Source organism: Mercenaria mercenaria, chromosome 18, assembly GCF_021730395.1.
Source record: "Mercenaria mercenaria strain notata chromosome 18, MADL_Memer_1, whole genome shotgun sequence".
Classification (NCBI taxonomy): Eukaryota; Metazoa; Mollusca; class Bivalvia; order Venerida; family Veneridae; genus Mercenaria; species Mercenaria mercenaria.
In genome coordinates, this window is record NC_069378.1 from 42,201,933 (window position 1) to 42,225,716 (window position 23,784).

Genomic DNA, 23,784 nt, shown 5'->3' on the forward strand with positions numbered 1-23,784 from the left:
AAAGAAACAAACAACGACTGCCTGTTGTGAAACACGTTAGTTCGAGTTTGAAATAATAATTAGCGAAATTTACATTTTTTTAGATGAATGGCAATATCAATATTATTTACATCAGTAATATGTGGTTTATGGCATGTCAGTTGGTGGTAATTGTTTGCAGCTTATCTTGTAACATGTGGCGGCCCGTACAGGGATTCAGTGGTGTTACATTCTCTGGTCCTTTTGGATAATGGAATCCATTCAATATCTGTTTTAAAATTCCGCTGAATTAAGCCAGCACTTGGAGGCGTGAGGGATGTTGCCCTTATTTCTTTATTACCTCCTATGTACATACTCAATCAAATTAAGCCCACACCAGTTACTGAGTTACCCTCCACCGGAAATCTACCCAAGGCGGCGTTACCGGCAACGAAATAACAGCCAAAATGGCAAAACAGTAAGCTCAACTGGAGCAGTCTATAGCCAATACTGTTAGCTGTCGGGAGACAAAAAGTCTCGAGGACACTGATGTTGCCCAGACAAAAGGATGCCTATCACTTCCTCAGCAAATCAAAATAACCTGTCATGGTGAGATGTTTAAATGCACGTCCGATAGATTTCATTGCACATCTTTTTGCCCGTCATTGTAGTTCAATTTGGACCAAAACAAACCAGCTGTTAAAAGAACAAATATTTGATGGAAATCCCTGGGAACAATATTACAAGGTAAGGGTAGATTTCTCAAAAGCACAGAACACCCCAACCACAGCAATAGAGCCATGCATCGCAAAATACAATTTTTAATCAGTGCATTACGAGTTCCAATGCACGTTTTGGCAATTAATATGTGCATGTCATCATTTAAATAAAACAAACAACGAACAATAGATAACAGCTTTTTGCATTGTAGCAGTTTTTGTTGTTGTGTCTTTCTTGTTGAAGCATTTGATTACAATATGTGAAATGCTAATAAATTTTAGAAGGAAATATTGTTGGTTCAGTGGCTAATTTTATGCTTGTCGTTATTACTTGCTTCGTTTTGATAGGTGCATATCCAACGTATATAAATGTTTATAGTTTGACTCGGCGTGGCTCATTTTAAAGCGGACACGTTGTAAAGGAACATCTCTTCCTCCGTGCTAAGACGATGATCCCAAAGTTTGTTAGCATTGTTGTTTTGTTCGCCATTATATCAGGTTGTTGCGCACAGCATGGCTGGGTTCCGATTACAATAAACACGTATACATCACGTCGTATAATGGACGGTGCTGCCGATTACATAGGTCTCAGGCTAGTTCGGGAATTGTATGCTTACAAAAAGGTATGTTTTCAGTTATATATGTTTAGTTCATATATATTTTAATATATAGAAAGGGCGTATCATGGTTTCTTTTCAAAGTGGTAAGAATTCAAATATATTTTTTGTCTTACGTTTGAAACGCTAGATTCAGGTATATGTCGTAGGACTGAGTATTCATAATATGATTAAAAAAAACTTCCTACACTACTTCATCATGGCATTGAAATTGAACATGTTTCGTTTTAGATTCTTTATTTCTTTTGTTGGGTTTAACGTCGCACCGACACAATCATAGGCCAGCTTTGATGGTGGAGGAAGACCCCAGGTGCCTCTCCATGCATTATTTCATCACGAGAGGGCACTTGGGTAGAACCACCGAGCTTCCGTAACCAGCTGGATCGCTTCCTCGCATGAAGAATTCAACGCCCCGAGTGAGGCTCGAACCCACATCGATGATGGGCAAGTGATTTGAAGTCAGCGACCTTAACCACTCGGCCACGGAGGCCACCTTTTAGATTCTTATTCCGTTACTCAATTTTCATGATATTTTGATTCCGTTACTCAAAGTTCATGGTATTTTTGTCGGCAATGTGCTAAAACTCATATGAAAAGAAATGAAGGTTCGATCGGAAGCATGTAAACCAGATTTCAGCCAGGTAACGGATTGTTCGAACGTTTAAAAACAGACCTTTTATACACACTTGCTTTCACTGAGTGATGCGCAGGAGGTAATTAAAAACAATTCTGTCCTGGTTGCCCAACCAAGACAAAGTTATTTTAGCATAAGTATGGATTTATACACATACGCATTATTTTGCTGAAGGAATGACATGAATATTAGAATATTATTGTACTATATTTGTCAAATATTTGAAAATTTAGCCGAAGTTATTAGAAATGCAATCTGTAAAATCATTATTTTCGCGACCGAGACATATTGGAAATAAATGATATCGATAGCTACATGCTGCTTTGAAAATATCATTTTGATTCAGATTGTTGAAGTGAAAATGAAAAACTAGATATTAAATTGAAATAAAATGAAATATCTGCTTTTTTGGCTCGTGGGATGAGGGAATTACAAAACTAGACCTTTCATTTTTTTATACTGTAACAGATCTATCACTATGTAATGCGACGTTTAGTTAAAAAATGCTGCTTAAGTGTGATTGAGCTTCTTTAATGCTTATTTTATATAAAACAGTAGTAATGCTGTACATATGCGGCGTACGCCGGTTAGCCGCAGGCAACCACTGGCTTCTCGGCACCACCCGGGTCTATTTTGCTAGGAGTTTGCCCGCTTAGCTCAAAAGGGAGAGCGCTTATCTACTTGCGGAGAACAGGTCAGTACCAGCACATAACCCGGAAACACTGAAATACTGTTGAAAAATGCAGACGATAAACGGAAGAAAAAAATGTTGCCAAGACGTATGAAGAGTTCTGTAGTAATACTCATACAATTTTGTGTATTCTTTTTCAGATGCATGGACCCATGTACATAGTAACGTTTGAAGGAAGAAGACCTTTTGGCATGGTGCGTTACTCCTTTACAGTTCCATTTTATACATTGTCAAATAGAATAGCTGGAAAGTGTTTTGAAATTCTTCTAAGCCAATAATTAGCTGTTAACCCTTAGCCTGCTGGTGGCAAGTGATTCTGCCTTTGTGACCAGTGCAGACCAAGATCAGCCTGCACACACGTGCAGTCTGATCATGGTCTGCACTGTTCGCTATTCAGTCAGTTAATTTTTAGTAAACACCCCTTCAAATGATAAATGGTATTGCCCAAATTGGAAGATGGACCAGTCCATTATAGAAATTTAGCATGGTAGTGGTTAATAAGCAGCGACTTGAAGTCTACGACTATATAATATATTTGATAAGGTTATGACAGAAAAATCTCTAAACTGTTACATGAAAATAGAATACTAAACATGGCAAAGTAAATTTCTTAAATGTCACCATATGTATAATCTACTGAACTAAAAGATGACCCCCGTAGTATATCATTTGATTTGCAAAAAGAAGTTAAGATAATATTTTCGGGCAGACCTGATTATGGATAAAAGCTGGTTAGTTACTTTTTAATACTAAATTGTAATTTGAATTTAAATATAATTTTAAGGTTTTAAGCTCTTAAGGAGTCAGGTTACCTTAAGATTTGTGTGTGCGCATGTCCAACCGGAAGCTAAAATGACGATTTACGACGACGTTTACGACAAACTAAATGTGTTTGTATATCCATTTTACTGAAAACAATTCATGAACCTGTCTCCGAACTGATGCTTTATGGTTTAATAATGCAGAAATAATGATAAATTGCCGCAGAAACGCTTCAAAACAATGTTGCCTTAAAATGACGTCATTGACGTCATGACGTTACGTGTCAGTTACCGCGCCAAATCAATAGCTTTTATTTTGAAAGTACGTAATTCTGTGCATTTTCTTGATTTCAATTATTTTCAAACAGCCATTATTTGCTGAAATATTTTTTACGAGTCTTTTGCTCTGAATTATTATCAATATTTTGCTTCTTTTATGTAGTTATATTGAAATGTTATGCGGAATGTAAGAAAATGGATGATGGTAACAAATGTAATATGGAATATAGTTGGGTGAAAGGTTACTTGTTGCGGCCATTTTCAAATAAAAAAACTTTCAGTTTGATTTGAAATACTATTTTTCAGTTTCCTTGATAGTTTGTTACATATATATTACACGGCTACTAAACGCTAGCGCCACCACCAAATTGTGGTGATAATGAAAAGAGCTATCGACATTTCCGTGGTGCAGCTATCGCCCGTTTCTACTTGTAAACAAGTCAGTAAGATTTATATTTTATCTTATATTTTTATTGACAGAACTTTTTTCGAAAATCAGAAAATGCAGTTCCGTGTAACCACACTTTAACTACAGGTTGGCTGTAATTTCATTAAAATATTATGCAAATTGTGGTGCCAGGAGCTTTTCTCCCGAATCTGACAGTGACACATTTTCATATCGGCCAGTATTCGAGCACCATTCTGATGAATAGACACACTGTAAGAACATATCTGCACATGCAAATGGTGTAGAAATGATAAATAATTATATACGCACACACCTTGAATAATAGAACCTCGGGTTAGAAGAAATATACCAGGACTTTTAAAAGTGGTGGCGCTATAACTCTAGTGATGGCGCTATACAGTAGTGGTGGCGCTGTTACGGCATTCAATAATACGAACTGCTGGCCCATCCGGAACAAAACAAACACCAATATTATCTAACTGGTAATTTTCCTGCAAGGAATTGTGTTATTAAAGAAAGAAAAACACGATCATAGTTTATTTACCCTGATGAAACATTCTCTGTCAAAAATAAAGCCTCGGTAGCCTAGTGGTAGAACGTCCGCTTCGAGTGCGGGAAGTCGTGGGTTCGAACCCCAGCCGCGTCATACCAAAGACGTAAAAAAATGGTACTAGTAGCTTCCTCGCTTGGCGCTCAGCGTTAAGAGGATAGTGCTAGGACTGGTAAGCCCGGTGTCAGTATAATGTGACTGGGTGGAGGGATCATGTTACGTGTCTACGGCGTGATATTCCAGTGTGGCAGCACTATAAAGTTGGGCATTGTGCTCACACAAGCAAAAAAAGAGAAAAAAATACTCACATACCATTGGGACTTTTGTAGTCAAAGTAAACATTTTCCTTTGTTTAAAATGTTAATGTAGAATTATTTCTAACCTTTAAATATTCTACTTAAATACAAACGTAAGTGTACTTTTAATTTAGTCAAGAAAAATAGTAGCAATACATTTATTTCAAACAAAGATTTGTGTCCAGGATAAATCAGTTTTAACGTGTGAATTAGAAAAATAGTCCTCACCAAAATTCTCTCTCAAATATAAAATAATTATCTTTTAATTTTACTGTTAGAAGACGTTAGGGATGTTACATATATCTCATTTCAATTCATGCACGACCAAACCGAGTCTGCTGTCATGTGTGTCGGTTTCAGTCCATGCTTCCAAAGCATCTTTTCACAAAATGTATCACATTGTAAAGGTAAATGATAATCTCAAGTGGCATCGCTAGACCGCTCACGTAAATTGAAAGATCCACGTATTTACATTGTAACAGACAGAAATTTTACAATTAATTCAAGTCCTCGATTTCAACAACCATATAAAGCTCCGCTGTGGGATTTTCATACATTAAAATTGAATATATTAGCCACAACAGCGCCACCACTACTGTATAGCGCCACCACTAGAATGATAGCGCCACCACTTTCCAAAATAATGGTGTTTTTTCTTTTAACTGTGTTTTTCGTAATTCTGTGGTGAGTGGGAATACGTGTAATTCTTTTCTACACCATTTGCATGCGCAGGTATGTTCCTACAGTGTGTCTATTCATCGGAATGGTGCTCGAATACTGGCCGATATGAAAATGTGTCACTGTCAGATTCGGGAGAAAAGCTCCTGGCACCACAATTTGCATAATATTTTAAAGAAATTACAGCCAACCTGCAGTTAAAGTGTTGTTACACGGAACTACATTCTTCGATTTTCGAAAAAAGTTCTATCAATAAAAATATAAGATAAAATATAAATCTTACTGACTTGTTTACAATTAGAAACGGGCGATAGCTGCACCACGGAAATGTCGATAGCTCTTTTTTTTATCACCACAATTTGGTGGTGGCGCTAACGTTTAGTAGCCGTGTATTAAAACTAAGCTCTAAAATTGTTAAAATTTCAGTAGAAAAGTGTGGTTTCTTGAAGTGAATTGATGTTACCATGGAAACGAAGCCCGTGACCTATATATCTAAATGTAAAATTCAAAAGCGTTGACACTGGTCTATTTAAGGAACACAGCTTCGGCTTTTTATTTTCATTTCAACAATATCTATGAGAATAATAGCAGCATGCTGAACGATTTTTCCAAGCATGAAAAATGCCAGACGAAGGGTACTACTGTATGTATTTTAAGCTGTGAACTTACTTTTAGTAAATGCAAATAACACGAAAATATAACTTACGTTAGAAATGATATGTTTTAAAGCTACATTAACAAGAAAGATAATTTTATACAATATTTTTATAAGAAATTACGAAAAAGAGCAAGATATAAACTAATTTAAACATCTCTGTTGCCATGGTTACTTTAAACTTTAAGAAAAATAGGGTACCATGTAAAGTGCTTGGTATTTTGCTAATAATATTACCCAAATATTCCATGTTGGTCATTAACAGAATTGCACTGAAGCCGTCGAAAACCCCGTTTTTTTATACATAGTTGTTTAAAATTAGAGAAAATGCGTTACCGTGGAAACACGAGCCCCGCGACATAAACATTTTAAGCTTATAATAGAAAGCTAACACGCATACAAGTAAAAATATCAATTTATGCAGACTTCTATGGATATCAGTGAAACTAAAATACACTGAATAGTGTGAAATATCCGTGTTTTCCTTCTTCTTTCAATATAAAATACCTTTGGAGGGTCATGTTCTTCAAACCTGGATAAAAATTGAACTCGAAGGGACAGAGATAAACGAAGTTGAGATTGTAGCAGTTGAAACATCATATTACATAAAATACAAAAAAAATGCTGCGGTTCAACTAATTAGTCCCCTACTGGTTGAAAACCAGTTTCGGGGACTATAGGAATGCGCTTTTCCGTCATTCCGTCCGTCCGTCCGTCTGTCCGTGCCCGCGAAATGATGGTTAAGTGACTTCATAACGCTACTTTCTCTTTGATGTCATTCATTCCGTTCTGTTTATGTGACTTTTTTCTTTTTATGTGACTGATAGAACAATAGAGAGAACAATGGGGGTGTCACATAAATACCGTTTCGTTAGAACGTCCATCCGTCCGCCCGCAATTTCGTGTCCGGTCCATAACTCTGTCATTTATGAAGGGATTTTAATATCAATTGGCACAAATGTTTCCCATGATGAGACGACGTGTCATGCGCAAAACCCGGACCCCTTGCTCAAAGGTCAAAGTCACAGTTGGAGGTCAAAGGTCAACAGGGCTTTTTTCCTGTCCGGTCCATAACTTTGCCATCCATGAAGGGATTTTAATATTACTTGGCACAAATGTACCTCTTAATAAGATGATGTGTCATGCACAACTTTCAGACCCCTTGCTCAAAGGTCAAGGTCACACTTGGCAGTCAAATATTAACATGGCATGAAAAGGGTATGTTTCGTGTCCGGTCCACTCTGTCATTTAAGAAGGGATTTTAATATCACTTGGCACAAATGTTCCCCATGATGAGATAACGTGTGATGCGCAAAATGTGGACCCCTGGCTCAAAGGTCAAGGTCACAATTAGGGGTCAAGAGGTCAACTGGGCTTTTTTCCTGTCCGGTCCATAACTTTGCCATCAGTGAAGAGATTTTAATATTACTTGGCACAAATGTTCCTTATGACGAGACGACATGACTTGCGCAAAATCTGGACCCCTAGCTCAAAGGTGAAGGTCACAGTTTGAGATCAAAAGTCAATAGGATTTCTTTCCTGTCCGGTCTATAACTTTGTCATGCAAAAAAGGATTTAAATATCAGTTGGGAAATATATTTCCCTGGATGAGACAACATGTCATGCGCAGACCCCAGGCCCTAGGTCTAAGGTCAAGGTCACACTTAGAGGCCAAATGTCAGATATTAAAATGAATTTGTCTTGAGCATTTCTTCTTCATGCATGGAGGGATTTTGATGTTTATTGGCACAATTGTACACCATCATGAGGCGGAGTGTCATGCGCAAGTCCTTTCTTTAGAATTACTTCCCTTTGTTGTTACTATAAATAGCTTATATTATAACTTTTTCATTACTAGTCGTAGTGAAAAATCGAGACCACTTTTCTGTAGTACAACATGCATGTTACATCCAATTCTGAGGTGTATTTTGACCAATCCCTACCTGGTAAGGATTTTTGTGTAGACTTACAATATTTTTTTATTTTTTTTTTTTATTTCGAAGATTAACTTTTCTTAGTTGTTACTGAGATAATTATAGTCACCTTCCAGTAGGGGATTTTGTATTGCATGGCAATACTTCATTCACTTGTTTGAATTTACCCTGGTAACAAGGTAACCTACCTCCTTAAATTCTAGATTAATTTGTTATGGACAACTTTCATTTGTAGAAATCTTTTGAAGATGTAAAGATTATACAGAACAGATTACTAGGATATAAGAATTGTGCATGTCTCAAGAAGTGAAGTTAATAGTAAATGTTATTGTTACTTTGATAAATGATAACAAAAATATATTCTTCTTTTTGCAGACACACACGTGTACAGCGCGGGTGCATGAGTATGTTATATTCCAAACAGATGTGTTGTGGAATAATTGCTGGCCACCAGTTTATTCAAGATATTGAACAAACGTAATAAAACCGACTTTGTGTCATTTACAAATGCTCGTAACATTATCATTTTATTTCTTATACATTCACCCTTTGTCCATTCAATAGGTTATTCGATTGTTCAAATTTGTTCTGGCCATTTTTCAACTATACGCTCCATTTAACCATTACATTTCTTTAAATGTGTTTTGCTTTACATGAAAGTGTCTATTTAATTTTAAGAAATAATGCTTGACTCGTCTCGTTAAGAACACGGGGCAGTTGAGCTGATATACTGATCTTTTAATTGATATGGATCAACACATCTATCGTTCCTAGTAAATAAAATGAATATTTCTTCACAAGTTGTTTTGCTCAATGACTAATAGGTTGATTTTATCACTAATACAGCTCATGATTTTGCCTGTCTAAAGCACCAGTATGTAATTATTGACAGCTGTCAAAATATGTAATGCACCGATATGTGACCGTTTTTAATACATCATTCCATTGCGCACGTGACCTTGAGAATCTCATTATAAAATCATTCGTATACTGATTAATGTACCTATAAGTGTATTCTTTAAATAAATGTTCTGTTCTGTTCTGATTTGTTCTTTTTAATTTGTTTGTATATTTTGGTACTTTGTTTGATTTGACTTTAACTTGAATAATTTCAACAGTATTTTAGACTGAGTAATACTAGTAGGTTATTTAACATTGTTCTGTACAATACGGAGATATATTTGGACTCGTACCCAGCTGAGAAAACCATATTGGACGAGCCGCTAGGCGAGTTCAATATGGTTTTCTCAGCTGGGTACGAGTCCAAATATATCTCGTATTGTACAGTACAATGTTAAATAACCTCTTTATTCTATATCTATTTTATCTTACTATATTAATAGTTTAAATTAAAAATGTTTCACTGAATATTGTATTCCTGCCTTTTCTAGTTTCTCCCAGCTTGGTACGAGTGCAAATATGTAATATACAGAACAATGTTAGACCTTAAATAACCTTTTTATTCTATATTTATTTCACTTCATACGTAATTTACGCAATTCATTGAATGTTTCTTTTTTTTTGCGTATCATCATTAAAAAACGTATATGGTGCAACCTCCCTACAACAGCCATTTGGTGATTTGGGTGATAATAATACTTGGCTGAGATATTATGCCCACAAATATTGTCAGCAAGTTTGGTGAAGATCAGACGAAAACTGTTCGACTTAAAAGAGCGGACAAGGCTAAATTCCCCGTTTTTCGAGTAATTCAAGGACTATAATCAAAGAGTGTCTGGTACACTTTGGCTGGTTACGAAACTGGCCGAGATGTAATGCCCACAAACATTGTCAGCAAGTTTGGTGAAGATCCGACGAAAACTGAATTATAGAGCAGACATGTTTTGGATGCTGACCGCCCGTCCGTTGCCATTCATAATCTTCTCCATTTTGTTTCTTAACCGTTAAATAAAAACTGCTGAGGTAGGTATTCAGACAGTCAGTGCTGATACCAATTTCTAGGTTTCGTCCGGAACGTCTTCTTTAAACGACTTTTCAAATATTCCAACATCTGATGATCCTTTTTACTGTATTTTTTAAGTTTTTGATTATTAACGAACGTTTTAATATCTAAATGAGATAGCATTGTTATCCCTTGAATCGTTTTTGTGTGTTGTAAACAAAAAAACTCAAATTAAATCCAGATTTCAAGACGCATAACCAAACTCTGCACATGGAGCGCCTACTTCATCCGATTTACATTCGGAACATTTTCACGCGTTTCGGGCTTTATCGTATGTTTAACATGGGACTGCTGAACCGTCCAAATACATAAAATACAGGATTTTTTTTTGTACGCGCGTGCGTACAAATACAGAAAATACAGGATTTTTGTACGCACGTGCATCCAAATACCGTAATATATTGTACGGTCACGTGTTGCAAATGACCTTTCGCGATTGGATAGATAAAATAGGTATAGAATAAATTTGTGTTATTGTATGAAAAATGACAAATGGTTACAGACATGTAGCTTCTAATGAAACAGAGAAACACTTTTTTGTTTCAGGGTAAGATAGAAATATCTATCAGGTTACAAACCGATATATAGTTCCACAATCTCTAATTCTTTGATATTTTCATACCTCATTTTTTGATGTTTTCATCCTATTGGCTGTCTTTACTCTCTTGCAAGTTTGCAATGCATTTCATTTCGCAGAGTTTAGTTACAGACAAAGTCACCAAACATTTTGTAGCGTTTTGTGGTTGTATGGCGACACGGTCTGCTCTGTGTGATGTTTCCTTGGAATTTCTCCGAAACAGTCAAGTTTTTAATTATCCGTTATTTCAAAACAATTTTAAAGCCATTTTTCAAGATCTGAAGAGAACCACACATTTCGTCTTTGTAATCTGCCTGGCCGTGTAGAGCGTGCGAGGAGAAAAAAGAATACGAAAAAGAAGGAAAACCATTCTGTTGAGCATACTTATAAAAGATCATCGCTTTTTGCCAGTAGCTTTCTTAGTCAATTTCCAAATGTTTGAAAGCCGACCTTTATCCTAATTGTTTCAATTATTTTAATTGAAATATGTCCAAAAATTTGGGGTCACGGAGACCATTCAATTTTAACATAATAATATTCCGCTTAAGCCTGTGCTAGTGGGCGTGACAGATGTGCACATTATATTAGATGTCATGATCAGACTCAATGAATCTGAGGCTGACGTTATGTTTCTTGGCTGTATTCTATGCTTCCAAAAAGTTCCATTATATAAATGGTGCAGAGAGACACTTTTTGAACTATGTAAATACGGCCAAGCTCGATCGAGAAACCAAGTCTATTAAGAGACATTTGCATTAAGCGACTTCATTTTCTGTTCCATTTTGTACTATGAAACAACACATTTTATTCTAGTTAGAGACCACTTGTGTTACTAGAGACCATTTTTTTGTGGTCTCTTAATACATTTTCTACTATAGTGTTACATAATATATATGAGTGTTTATGTCCTTTAAATATATTTCAAAGGAGAAACAGTCGATAACCGTTTAATGTAAATAACCCGTTAAATATAAAACTTAACGTTCTTTTTTATACATCATGTTACCATCTTAGTACTAGTATTCTCTTTTGGCTTACGTTAAAATATATAATATCAATAATATGTGGTTTATGGTGTGTGTGTACTACGATGTCGTAATCATTTTAAGGTCAATTGTGGGTAATTGTTTGCAGCTTATCTTGTAACATGCAGCAGCCGTAAAATGTCTCCACGTACATGGATTAATGTGTTATATTCTCTGGTCCTTGGGATAATGGAGTCCATTCAAAATCTGTTTTATAAAATTCCGCTTAAGCAGGCACTTGGAGGCGTGAGGGATGTTGCCCTTTTTATTGCCTCTCATGTACGTACTCAATCAAACAGAGCCCACACTAGCTACCGAGTTACCCTCAAGTAGAAATCTACCCACAACGAAATGACAGCCAAAATGGCAAAACAGTGAGCTCAACTGGAGCTGTCTATAGCCAATAATGTTAGCTGTAAAGTCCCTAGGACACTGATGTTGCCCCTGATAAAAGGATGCCTATCACTTTCTCAGCAGACCAGAGTCACCCATCATGGTGAGATGTTTAAATGCACGACCGATAGATTTCATTGCGCATCTTTATTCCCGTTACTGTAGTTCAGTTTGAACCCAAAGGTGTTTTCTCAGAAGCACAGAGCACCCCAACCACAGTAATAGAGCTATGTATCGCAAGGTTCAATTGTTAATCAGTGCATTACGAGTTAAAAACCACGTTTTGACAATTAATATACACGTCATCATTTAAATAAAACAAACAACGAACAATTTATAACAGTTTTTTGCATTGTAACAGTGTTTGTTGTAATGTTCACAATATATGAAACATTGAGAAACGGTTTTAGAGGGAAATAGTCTCTCGTTAGATGTAGTGATATTTTTTATACTTATTATTTAAATTTCCAGTCACGCTGTCAAGTGATTTATCAATATGTATAGTTTCAAATAAAAAGAACATTTTTAAGGTACTTTTTATAAATTGTTTGTTTTCCCAAGTAACTTTCAGACAATGTTGTAATGCATTAAAGTCTACGTTTCAACTGTTACCGATTACATATGTCTTAAAATGCACGTTTGCATAATTAATATGCTTGTCAGAATTGAAAGCAACCCGTTCACTTATTTTAGCCAATATTTTATTTCTCTCAAATAATCCATTAAAGGTAGGTACTGCTTATATATAACCAAACTTATTGTGCAAAATGGAGTAAACCTTTGCAATGCTTTTGAAATAAAAAAAAATGTCAATCAACATTCTACCTGATTTTATTTATCAATGTCTAACACTTTATTTTCACTTACAAACATCTTTAAATGTTATATATCTACTAGTACTCTATGCTTTAGTTGGAAATGAAAAATATTTACACAAACGGGGTGAAAAGCTTTAGATGAAACAAAACTGCGAACAATGAATTACTTATTTTTTGTTTGAAGGACATTTTATTATTTTTACAATATATGACATATTGACAAATAGTTTAGTGGTTAATTTTATGCTTGTCATTATTATTTGCCTCGTTTTGATAGGTATGCGCCAAACGTATATAAATAATTTATTTACTAGTCTGATTGTCAGACACTTTGTTTTGAAACAACTCTTCCTCTGTGCTAAGATGAAGAGCCCAAAGTTTGTTGGCATTGTTGTTTTATTCGCCATTATATCAGGTTGTACCGCACAGCCTGACTGGGTTCCGATGAGAATAGGCACACGGACATCCTGGCGTATAATGAGAGGCGCTGCCGAATACATAGGTCTCAGGCTAGTTCGGGAACTATATGCCTACCAAAAGGTATGTTTTCAGTTCTATATGTTCAGAACATATGTATTTTGATATATAGAAAGGGCGTATCATGGCATCTTTTAAAAGTACATGTAGTAAAATTCAAAGATACTTTTTGTCCTATTATTGAATTGTTAGATTCGGGAATATGTCACAGGGCTGAGATATCATAATATGATTAAAAAATCCTACAGCTGTTCCTACTAGGAATTTTAAAATCTTACTTTTGAGTTGTGAAATTACAAATATCTGTCCGTTTGAGATTCTTGCTCCGTTACTCAATTTTCATGACATGTTTATCCCGTTGCTCAATGTTCACGACACTTAATTCCGTTACTCAATTAATTTTCCTGACATTTTTTATTCTGTTACTCAATGTTCATGACATTTTTATTCCGTTACTCAATGTTCATAACATTTTTTCCGTTACTTTTTATTTTATTTTTTTTCATTATTATTATTTTTATTTGCAATAATATATTTAGCCGAAATTATTAGAAATGTAATCTGTAAAATTATTATTACACCCCTTTGCCATTCTTGCTTGCGTGACCGAGAAAGATTGGAAATAAAAAGATTTCGGGAGCTGCGTGCTGCTTTGAAAATAACATTTTGGTTCAGATTAATGCAGTGAAAATGTAAAACTAGATATCATATTGAAATAAAATAAAATAGTCTGCTTTTTGGCCCGTGGGATTGGGGAATTACCAGATTGTCAAACAATGCTGCAAAGTGTAATTGATCTCCTTTAATTTTATATGAAAATATTAATGCTGTACATATTGGGTCATTTCGTTTCACAATTGATGCGTACGCTGTTCATTCTCTGGCAACTGGTTAGGCATTTTTCAGGCTTCCCGGCACTACCCGTGTCTATTCGGCGTACGCCGCTGTGCGCTGGTCTTGCGAGATAGGCTAAGCAGGTTTGCTAGGAGTCTGCTCGCTTACCTGTTACATAACTGCAGAACTGTTGAAAATTTCTGACGCTAAATAAAAAAAAAAACAAACAACTGAACAAACAAATGGTTACTAGAACGTATGAAGAGTTTTGTAGTAATACTCATACACTTTTGCGTATTCTCTTTCAGAGGCATGCGCGCTTGTACAGAGTAACGTTTGAAGGAAGAAGACCTTTTGGCATGGTGCGTTACACTTTTTTTAACAGTTCCATTTTATACATCGTCAAATAAAATAGCTGGAAAGTGTTTTGAAATTCTCGGCGTGTAAGCCAATAATGAGCTGTTAATACTACGACTATATTTGATAAGATATGTCTAAAAGATTACATGAAAATAGAATAATAAAGATGGCAAAGTAAATTGCTTAAGCGCCACTATACAGATAATCTAATGAAATAAAAGATGACCCCGTATTTATTATTAGTTGAAAGCTCAAACAGTAGTTGCTAAAAGAAAATCAGCTTCTCCTTAAGATAATATTTTCGGACAGATCGGATTTTTGATAAAAGCTGGTAGAACAAAAATCATATATCGTATAACGATGTATACAGAAACAAAACTGATTAGGTCTAGAACAAAATTGTTTGTCTCCGGTATCCCGACCTTCCCTAAATTATTTGGTCCGACCGATTTAGCTTTTATGGCCTTGGATTTTTTTCAACGTTTTAAACAAAATGTTGCAAAACTGCAATTTTTATGCTTTAAACATGGTCAGTTGTTTTAGAAATCAACTCACTGATGCTCTAAAGGCAAATCCCCCTTATTTGTATTCATCTTCTGACACAACAATAATTTCCGATAAAACAACCCCCTCTCCATCCCACACCCCCCGCCAAAAAAATAAAAAAAATACCGACCTTCCTACTCTGTTTTGAGCAAGTTACCGGAAACAAACAATCTGTTTCTGGCCTTACTAGGATATAAGATTTTTTTGTGCATGCTTAGAGTAAATTTTATTGATGCTTTGATAAATAATAACATAACTATCTTTTTTTCAGATTCACACGTGTACAGCGATGGTGCATGAGTTTGTTGTATTCCGTCAAAAGGTGATGTGGTATAGATGCTCGCCACCAGTTTATTGAAGATATTGAACAAACTTGATAAAACCTTCTTTGTGTCATTTTACAAATGCTCATAATAATATCGTTTTATTTTCTATACATTCACTTTTGTCAATTCCATAAATTATTCGATTGTCCCGATTTCTGTTTGCTTTATTTTCAACTGTACGCTCCGTTTAACCATTACACTTACTTAAATATTTTTTGTTTTACTCGAAAGTGTTTATTTAATTTCAAGAAATAATGTTTGACTGTCAGTCTCTGTTATGGGGGCAAGGGACATTAAATTTAAAAATTCCACAAATCTGCGCTGAAACCAGTGCTAAAAAAATCGTAAAAAAAATCCAATTTTGAGAAATTCCAAGCAAGTGTTAAGCGGATGTATTGCATATACTTAGCACTTCATTATGTGTTATTTTCAGCCTGCCGAGATCTGTTATTTCTATAATAAAAAACGAGTAAAACACAGGTTTCAGGACATTAAATTCTGAGGCAAAAATGGCCCAAAATGCACACCTTGCGCGACCTGTACCGTATTATTTGCATATGACTGACCTAAAACACATGTATATTTTTAAAGCATGTGATCAGACGAAAATAATGGTGGGAAAAAAAGTGTCTCATAACCGTTTACTTTTTCCGCAAGTTTGAGCTGAATCTGAATAAAGATACGCTTGTTGAGCATGTACAATGGTACAGCTCGGATTATAATGTCGAAATGCCAATCAAACTGTTAATATGTTTTTGATTATGTTCCTATGTTATTTAAATATCATTTTAAATATAAATATACAGCGTTTGAGAACAAGCAGAAAAACTGAGTGATTTTGCTACTACCAATTTGTAGATTTAATGGCAGATATTATTATATTGTGTAGAGCTATTGATAAATATAAAGATATTTATTGTAAAAACATGATATAGTTAGGACCTACTAGTTTTCTTATAATATGGACTTGATTTGTTGAACTGCCCTGTAGAAAACCATTTGTTACTGTTGGAATAACATAAGTGACCTGAATAACACAGTGGCAAGGAATTAGGTTACACACATGCTGTAAACGTCTTGAAATTTCACAACGATTAAAGGCTTATCTTCAATATCAATTATATACAGTTTTGAATGTATTTTGCCGAATGTTGAAATTTCAGGTGAATAGGTAGGAGGCACGAAGACACAAGAAAAGGGCATTGTTTTACTTAAGTCATTATTTTTCCTGATATCAAAAACTTTTGCATTTACTAATTAATTTCTTTGAAATATTTCACAGGCATTAAAATGAATTTGCATATCATTCACTGAAATTTAGAAAGTCAAAAAAGTAATCAGTTAGTTGTGATTACAGTAGGAAACAATGTTAGGAAAGCAATTAATTAAAAAAAAAAGTAAAACTAAGATTCTTTATGAATCTTTTCCTAGAATTGCAGTAAATAAGATAAACTATTTTTTCAAAAGCCTGCATGTTGAAAATCCTAATTCGTTTTTTTTGAGAACTTTAAACTAGGCTAACATTGTTTTATTACTACATTAAAGTTGATACAACATATAATGTTCTTTTTTTCTTATAACTATGTTTGAAATGAGTTTACTCGAGAAGGTGTTTAGTTGTTGTTTGAGTGGTTAATATACAAGCCTCCTAGTGAAACCTTTATTCCAGAATACAACATTCTTTCCCATAACCTGCATTGTGTCTATGGTGTCTAATGATGAAGCCAAGAAAATTCTACTGTGCAGCATTTCTGAGACCACACCGGTTGATAAAAGCAAGAACATGATACTTGTACAGCATAAAATGGAAACAAGGTCGAAAATTAAACTTGATTTGTCAACTGAGCACCACCAGAGACTATGCAAACGTATACCCACTGTATTTTATCTAAATGTTAAATTGAGCGCTAGTGTGACTTTCATACTTTAACCCGGCCTTGATGTTTATATAGAACTGTTTTACTGGCATGTTTTGCTAAATGATTAATGGGTTGTTTTTTTTTTCACAAATACAGCTTATACTTTTAGCTGTCTAAAGCACTAGCATGTAACTGTTTTGACAGCTGTCAAAATATGTAATATACCGATCTGTGACAATTTTTAACCCATCATTCCATGGCTTACTCATGCATATCAAATCAGCTATCCCGCAGTTTTTTGTTAATTCTGAACACTCAGAATATAGCAGCAAACTGAAACGACATTTTCATACACTGTTAATCATATAAAAATGAATGAAATGTGTTATATTCATGAGGGAGGTTTAACACTTTATTATTCTCTATTTTGTATGAGGAATTAAGGATTAAGTGACTTAACTCCGACCACTTCTTCTTTTTTCAGCTTTAAACAGCATATGTAAACCTCTTTCTTCCTTTTTACAATGTATTTTAGCCAGTGCTCTAGCAACTGGCTATAGCTCTAAATCAACTTCCAAGTTTCAACCTCACGTCGTTTGAGTTTTCCTTCTATTTCTTTGTGACCGCATCACTCAAATATTCTGGACATGTAAAAAAGAATCCCATATTTTTTTATATAATCTTGTATTGTGTGAGTGTTTGAGCAACTGAGGACTACTGTTTTAAGTAACAAAAACAAACAATAACGGATTCCAGAATAATTATGAACATTATATATACAAATTCGAAATATTCGAAATCACTCCGCTCTAGGGTTATGGTGAGGGTTTAGGGTTAGGGTTTTGGTCCGAGAGCTCACGGACTTTTATTGCAACAATTGAGGCCAAAAGAAGTTTATACATTTTTGGAAACAATATTTCATATCCTCCATGAAAACCCATTTCTTATGTGTGACCCTTAATGTCACATTTGAACTTGTCTGATTTTAGACGATATCTTTATTACTGACATTGTGGGACATATATGCATTAAAATAAATCACGAGCAATTACTAATAATGATCAGAAGTAGCACTTATATTTCAAACAGGAAGCTATTCTTGCATTTTTTCACACAAATTCGACCTTTTACCTTTGATACAAGCTTTACCCTTGGCAGTTTCGGGGTTACATCTGCACTGCTGACTTTGCCTGGCATACAGGCATTCAAACAAATTAACTTCAGTGACTAATAATGCGAATACATATTACACAGATTAAAAAAGTAAAGGTAACATTTTTCACATTTTTGCATGAAAATGAACTTTGACCTTCAATTATCAGGGTTGACTTTGACGTTTTGCAATAAGATTTGCATTTCTGACTTTGGCTGATACAGATCAGCTCACGCGTAAAACCAACTTTCGTTTTTCCTCGAAGGAAAAATCTTGCATAGCGAGGAATTTCTCAGAATACTGCCTAATTCTGACTCGGAGTACCGACTGTTATAGTTTTATAACTTAAGCGAAATTTCGTCGAGTCACTCCGAGAAATTACTTGAAGGAACTCCGAGTCGAAATATACAGGTAACACTTTAATGAATTCCAGTATTTTATGGCCACTCCGCGCAACTCCGAGTCTGAAATAAACCATAAATCGGTCATTTCGAGTGCCGCGAGATGATTTGACGAAATTTCGAGGCGGTATTTCCTTACTTACGGATTGTTTTTAAATTTATTAGTTTTTGTTTTGTGTTTTGTTTATTTGAATGTATGAAACTGTTGTGAATTTTGATATTGAAACAGTTTCTGACCATGCTAATTAGATTAAGAAGTATATTTATTTATAATACACCAAATTATTAATCATACGAAATTAAACGAACTTTGAAATCAACGCCGTAAAAGGAAAGTGATTTGTTAACGTTTGATATTTAAATAATTTCTGACTTTGCGAATTAAATTTAGGAAAAAGTCGTGAAATTATTTATAATTTATGCACTAAATTAAAAATAATTTATAACTAGATAAACTTTAAAATAACACCCGCTAAAATAAATTGTTTAGTATGATATTGAAATACATGCGAATTAGATTAAGATGTAAATTTATGTAGAATAAATTATCGATCATATATAATTAAATAAATTTCCAAATGAGCGCCGTTAAAGGAAAGTGCTTTGTTGTATGATGGTATAGACATAATTTCTGACTTTGCAAATTTAATTTAGAAATAAATCATAAAAATGAACTAAATTATGAATACTTTATAACTAGATAAACTTTAAAATTACGCCCGCTAGAAAAGTAAATTAAAAGAAAACAGATTTTCAAATAACTGCCATTAAAGAATAGTGATTTGTTAAATATAATATTGAAATAGTTTCTGACGGTGCAAATTAAATTTAGAAATAAATTGATGTAAAATGGACTAAATTAGAAACTATATGATACTAGATAAATGTTAAGATAATGGCCGTGAAAGAAAATTAATTAATGAAAGTTATAGGAGAAATGATTAATTTTCATCATGAATGTGGTCTTTCTTTTATTTTTTATTCATTTGGAAAGAATTATAAATAGGATAAAAGTACTACTGCCGTATCCATTTAAAAAAGTAATAAAATATCAAAAGTAAACAGAAAAATTTGGTTGATCTTAAAGTAAAATAAAAATACTAAGTATTATATTTATTTACAATTCCGTATTATTTTTATTTACAATTCAGTATTATTTTTATTACATTTATAAATATCGTGTTATTTCGTGTATCACTAAGTAAAATATAACCACCCTGCTCCGAGTAATCTTAAATCTGTCATCGAAGTTACTCGAAGGCTCATTTAAATTTGTACAGTATTAATTATTCGTCTCGGAGTCACTCGAAAGAATTACGTCAAATGACTCGGAAACAAAAGAAACCAATATACAAATGTAGGTGTGTATTCCGCTAATTGGATTTCATCTCGAGTCACTTCAAGAACTTCCTTCTAGTGACTTCGCATAAATACTCGGAGTCAGATAGCGAAATTCCTTGACGGAAAATGGCTGACTCGAGGCAACTTCGAGTCGGAGCCTTGGTACTCGTTTTGGCCATCCTCCGAGGATCGAGTAGAATGGGTTTTCCGTGTGAGCTGATCTTATATACACATGACATAAGTATAAACTGAGTGACTTAATGAAAACAAATAATTTTAAGAATAAAATAATTTCAAATGCCAATTTGTGATTGTTACATAAATTGACCTTTGACCTTAAATATCAAGTTGCCCTTCCTTCCTTTTTGATGAATTTCTTTTTGCTGACATTGGTTGACATATATACATTTACTGACAATCATATAACTACTGTAATTAAACAGTGAAAAAACTGGTAGACGTAAACTTTACTCTACCCCCTAAATTTTTACAAGTGAGTTTTACCTCCCCTATCAAAAACATAAGTGAACAAAATATAGATAGGCACGGCTTTGACACTTAAGAAATGGGTTTTCACGGAGGATATGAAATATTGTTTCCAAAAATGTATAAAATTCTTTTGGCCTCAATTGTTGCAATAAGAGTCCGTGAGTTCTCGGACCATTTAGGGTTAGGGATAGGATTGAAATTGGCCCTGCCCTGGGACAAACTTAGTTTTCATTTTCTTGTCTTGAACCACATTGCACAGAGCTGTGATATTTGGCATGTAGCATTGTCTAGTGGACCTTTACCAATATTGTTCAAATCATGACCGGTCTATGCACAATGAAGTTTTGATTCTTCGGGTGTATCGGTTGAAATATCACTCAATAAGCATTTGCTATCAGATCTTTCAGGGCTTTGATTTCCATAAGTGATGCCATAATATTGTCAATTCCATTTGTATACGTGACCTTGAGACTTTCGTTATAAAATTATGCGTAAATTTATTAATGTACCTATAACTGTATTATTTAAATAAACTTTCAGTTATGTTCTGTTCTAATTGTTTTTTGTATACATTTGGTACTTTGTTTGATTTAACTTGAATCATTTCAAAAGTTTTTCAGACTGAGTAATACATGTGTGTTATTCTAAGAAAATGACAAATGATTACAGACATAGAGCTTCTAATGAAACAGAGAATCGCTTGTTTGTTTCGGGGTAAAATAGGAATATCTATCAGGTTACGATAAATAGTTCTACATAGACTAATTGTTCGATTTTTTATCCAGTTGGCCCTCCTTACTCTAATACAGTTTTGCAATGCATCTAATGTCGCAGAGCAAAGTTACACATAAAGTCAGTCAACAAATGTTTTATATAGATTAAATATGTTTCTGTCCTGTTTTTTGGTTGTATGGCAACACGGTCTGCCTTGTGTGATTTTTCTGTGGAACTTCTCCAAAATACGCAGGTTCTTAATTATCCATTATTTCTAACAATTTTATAGCCGACTTGTAAGATCTGAAGAGAACCACACGTTTCGTTTCTGTAAACTGACTGACATGAAAGCCGACCTTTTATCGTTTTATTTTTCAATTGTTATCATTGAAATACATCCTAAAAGTTGGGGTCACAGAGAACATTCAATTTTAACATAATAGTATTCCGTTTAAGCCGGTGCTAGAGGGGGTGGGGGTCGGGGGTGTTTGTTTGCTTGATTGCTTGTTTGCTTTGGGTTTAACGCCGCTTTTCAACAGTATTTCAGTCATGCAACGACGGGCAGTTAACCTAACAAGTGTTCCTGGATTCTGTACCGGTACAAACCTGTTCTCCGCAAGTAACTGCCATATTCCCCACACGAATCAGAGGTGGAGTACGAATGATTTCAGACACAATGTCTTCTATCAGATCGTCACGGCTAGGGTGTGTGAGAGAAGTGCACTATTTATTAGGTGTCACGAACAGACTAAATGAAACTGAGGCTGACGTTATGTTTCTTGGCGGTATTCTATGCTTCCAAAAAGTTCCGTTATATAAATTGTGCAGAAAGACGCTTTTTTGAACTATGTAAATGCGGTCAAGTTTGATCGAGAAACGACGTCTATTAAGAGACCACTTGCATTAGGAGACCACATGCATTAAGAGACTTCATTTTCTGATTAATTCTGTACTATGAAACAACAAGTTATATTCTAGTTAGAGACCATTTGTGTGATGAGAGACCATTGTTAGTGGTCTTTTAATGCAGTTTCTACTACAGTCTTACAAAATATGAGTGTACATGTCTTTTTAAAATATTTCAAAGGAGAAACAGCTAATAACTGTTTAATGTAAATAACCCGTTAAATGTAAAAATTAAGTTCTTTTTTATACATGACGTTACATTCTTTGTACAAGTATTCTCTTTTGGCTTACATATCATCAGTAATATTTGGTTTATGGTACGTGTCCAATCAGTTTAAGGTCAACTGGTGGTAATTGTTTGCAGCTTATCTTATAACATATTGCGGCCGTAAAAAGTCTCCCTGTAGATGGATTCAGTGGTGTTATATTCCTTGGTCCTTTGGAATAATGGATATTTTTATAAAATTCCGCTTAAGCTGGCACTTTGAGTCATGAGGTATGTTGCCCTTTTTGTTACCTCTTATGTACGTACATACTCAAGCAAACCGAGCCCACACCAGCTACCGAGTTACCCTCCAGTGGAAATATACCCATGGCGACGTCCTCATCAACGAAATGACAGCCAAAATGGCAAAACAGTGAGCTCAGCTGGAGCAGTCTATAGTAAGTAATGTTAGCTGTCGGGGAAAACGTCCCGAGGACACAGTTGATGTTGCCCCGTCAAAACGATGCCTATCACTTTCTTAGCACACCAGTGAGATGTTTAAATGCACGTCCGATAGATTCATTGCGTATCTTTATTCCTGTCATTGTAGTTCAGTTTGGACCAAAAGGGTAAACCAGTTGTTGAAAGAACAAATGGTTTATGGAAATCCCTGGAAACAATTTTTAAAAAGATAAAAGGTAAGGGTAGATTTCTCGGAAGCACAGAGCACCCCAGCCACAGCAATATAGCTATGCATCGCAAAGTAAAATTGTTAATTACGAGTTAAAATGCACGTTTTGACAATGCATATACATGTCATCACTTAAATAAAACAAACAACGAACAATTTATAACATCTTATTTGCATTGTAGCAGTTTTTGTTGTTATGTTCACAATATATGAAACATTGAGAAACGGTTTTAGACGGGGAGGTAGTCTCTCGTTAGATGAAGTAATATTTTTATGTTCCAGTCACGCTGTCATGTAATATATCAATAGGTATAATTTCAAATGAAAAGGACATTTTTAGGTACGTTTGATGATGGTAAAATTCAACAACAACACGTGAATATTTATCTTTTATCAACGTTTCGGCGCTTACGCCTTCATCACGATAAATACATAATAAAACAACGGAAGTGACGTCATGAAGTAAACGCTACGTTGAATGGCGGAAAAAACATATACTGTTTTTTTAAAAATGTTACATAAATT

General features: G+C 34.7%; 1 protein-coding gene across 3 annotated transcripts; it reads left to right on the forward strand.

The window, feature by feature from the left end:
• The first annotated feature begins 956 nt into the window (after nt 1–956).
• On the forward strand, nt 957–15,652 carry LOC123538639 (uncharacterized). Of its 3 annotated transcripts, none has more exons than XM_053530775.1 (3): nt 957–1,300; nt 14,577–14,630; nt 15,446–15,652. In XM_053530775.1, exons 1-3 carry the CDS (start codon nt 1,127–1,129, stop codon nt 15,530–15,532), a joined length of 315 nt encoding a protein of 104 aa, XP_053386750.1. In that variant the 5' UTR covers nt 957–1,126; the 3' UTR covers nt 15,533–15,652. The 3 variants fall into 3 exon arrangements, with proteins under 3 accessions (XP_053386750.1, XP_045178803.1, XP_053386749.1); XM_045322868.2 differs by lacking the exons at nt 14,577–14,630; nt 15,446–15,652 and adding exons at nt 2,760–2,813; nt 8,557–9,223 and having other exon boundaries at nt 1,018–1,300; XM_053530774.1 differs by lacking the exon at nt 957–1,300 and adding an exon at nt 13,252–13,497.
• The last annotated feature ends 8,132 nt before the right edge of the window (nt 15,653–23,784 follow it).

Bases quoted from the DNA above. Each gene is read 5' to 3' on its own strand.
- LOC123538639 (XM_045322868.2), top strand. From the start codon at position 1,127: ATGATCCCAAAGTTTGTTAGCATTGTTGTTTTGTTCGCCATTATATCA. The intron at 1,301-2,759 runs GTATGTTTTCAG...ATTCTTTTTCAG, and splicing joins AATTGTATGCTTACAAAAAG to ATGCATGGACCCATGTACAT. The intron at 2,814-8,556 runs GTGCGTTACTCC...TTCTTTTTGCAG, and splicing joins GAAGAAGACCTTTTGGCATG to ACACACACGTGTACAGCGCG.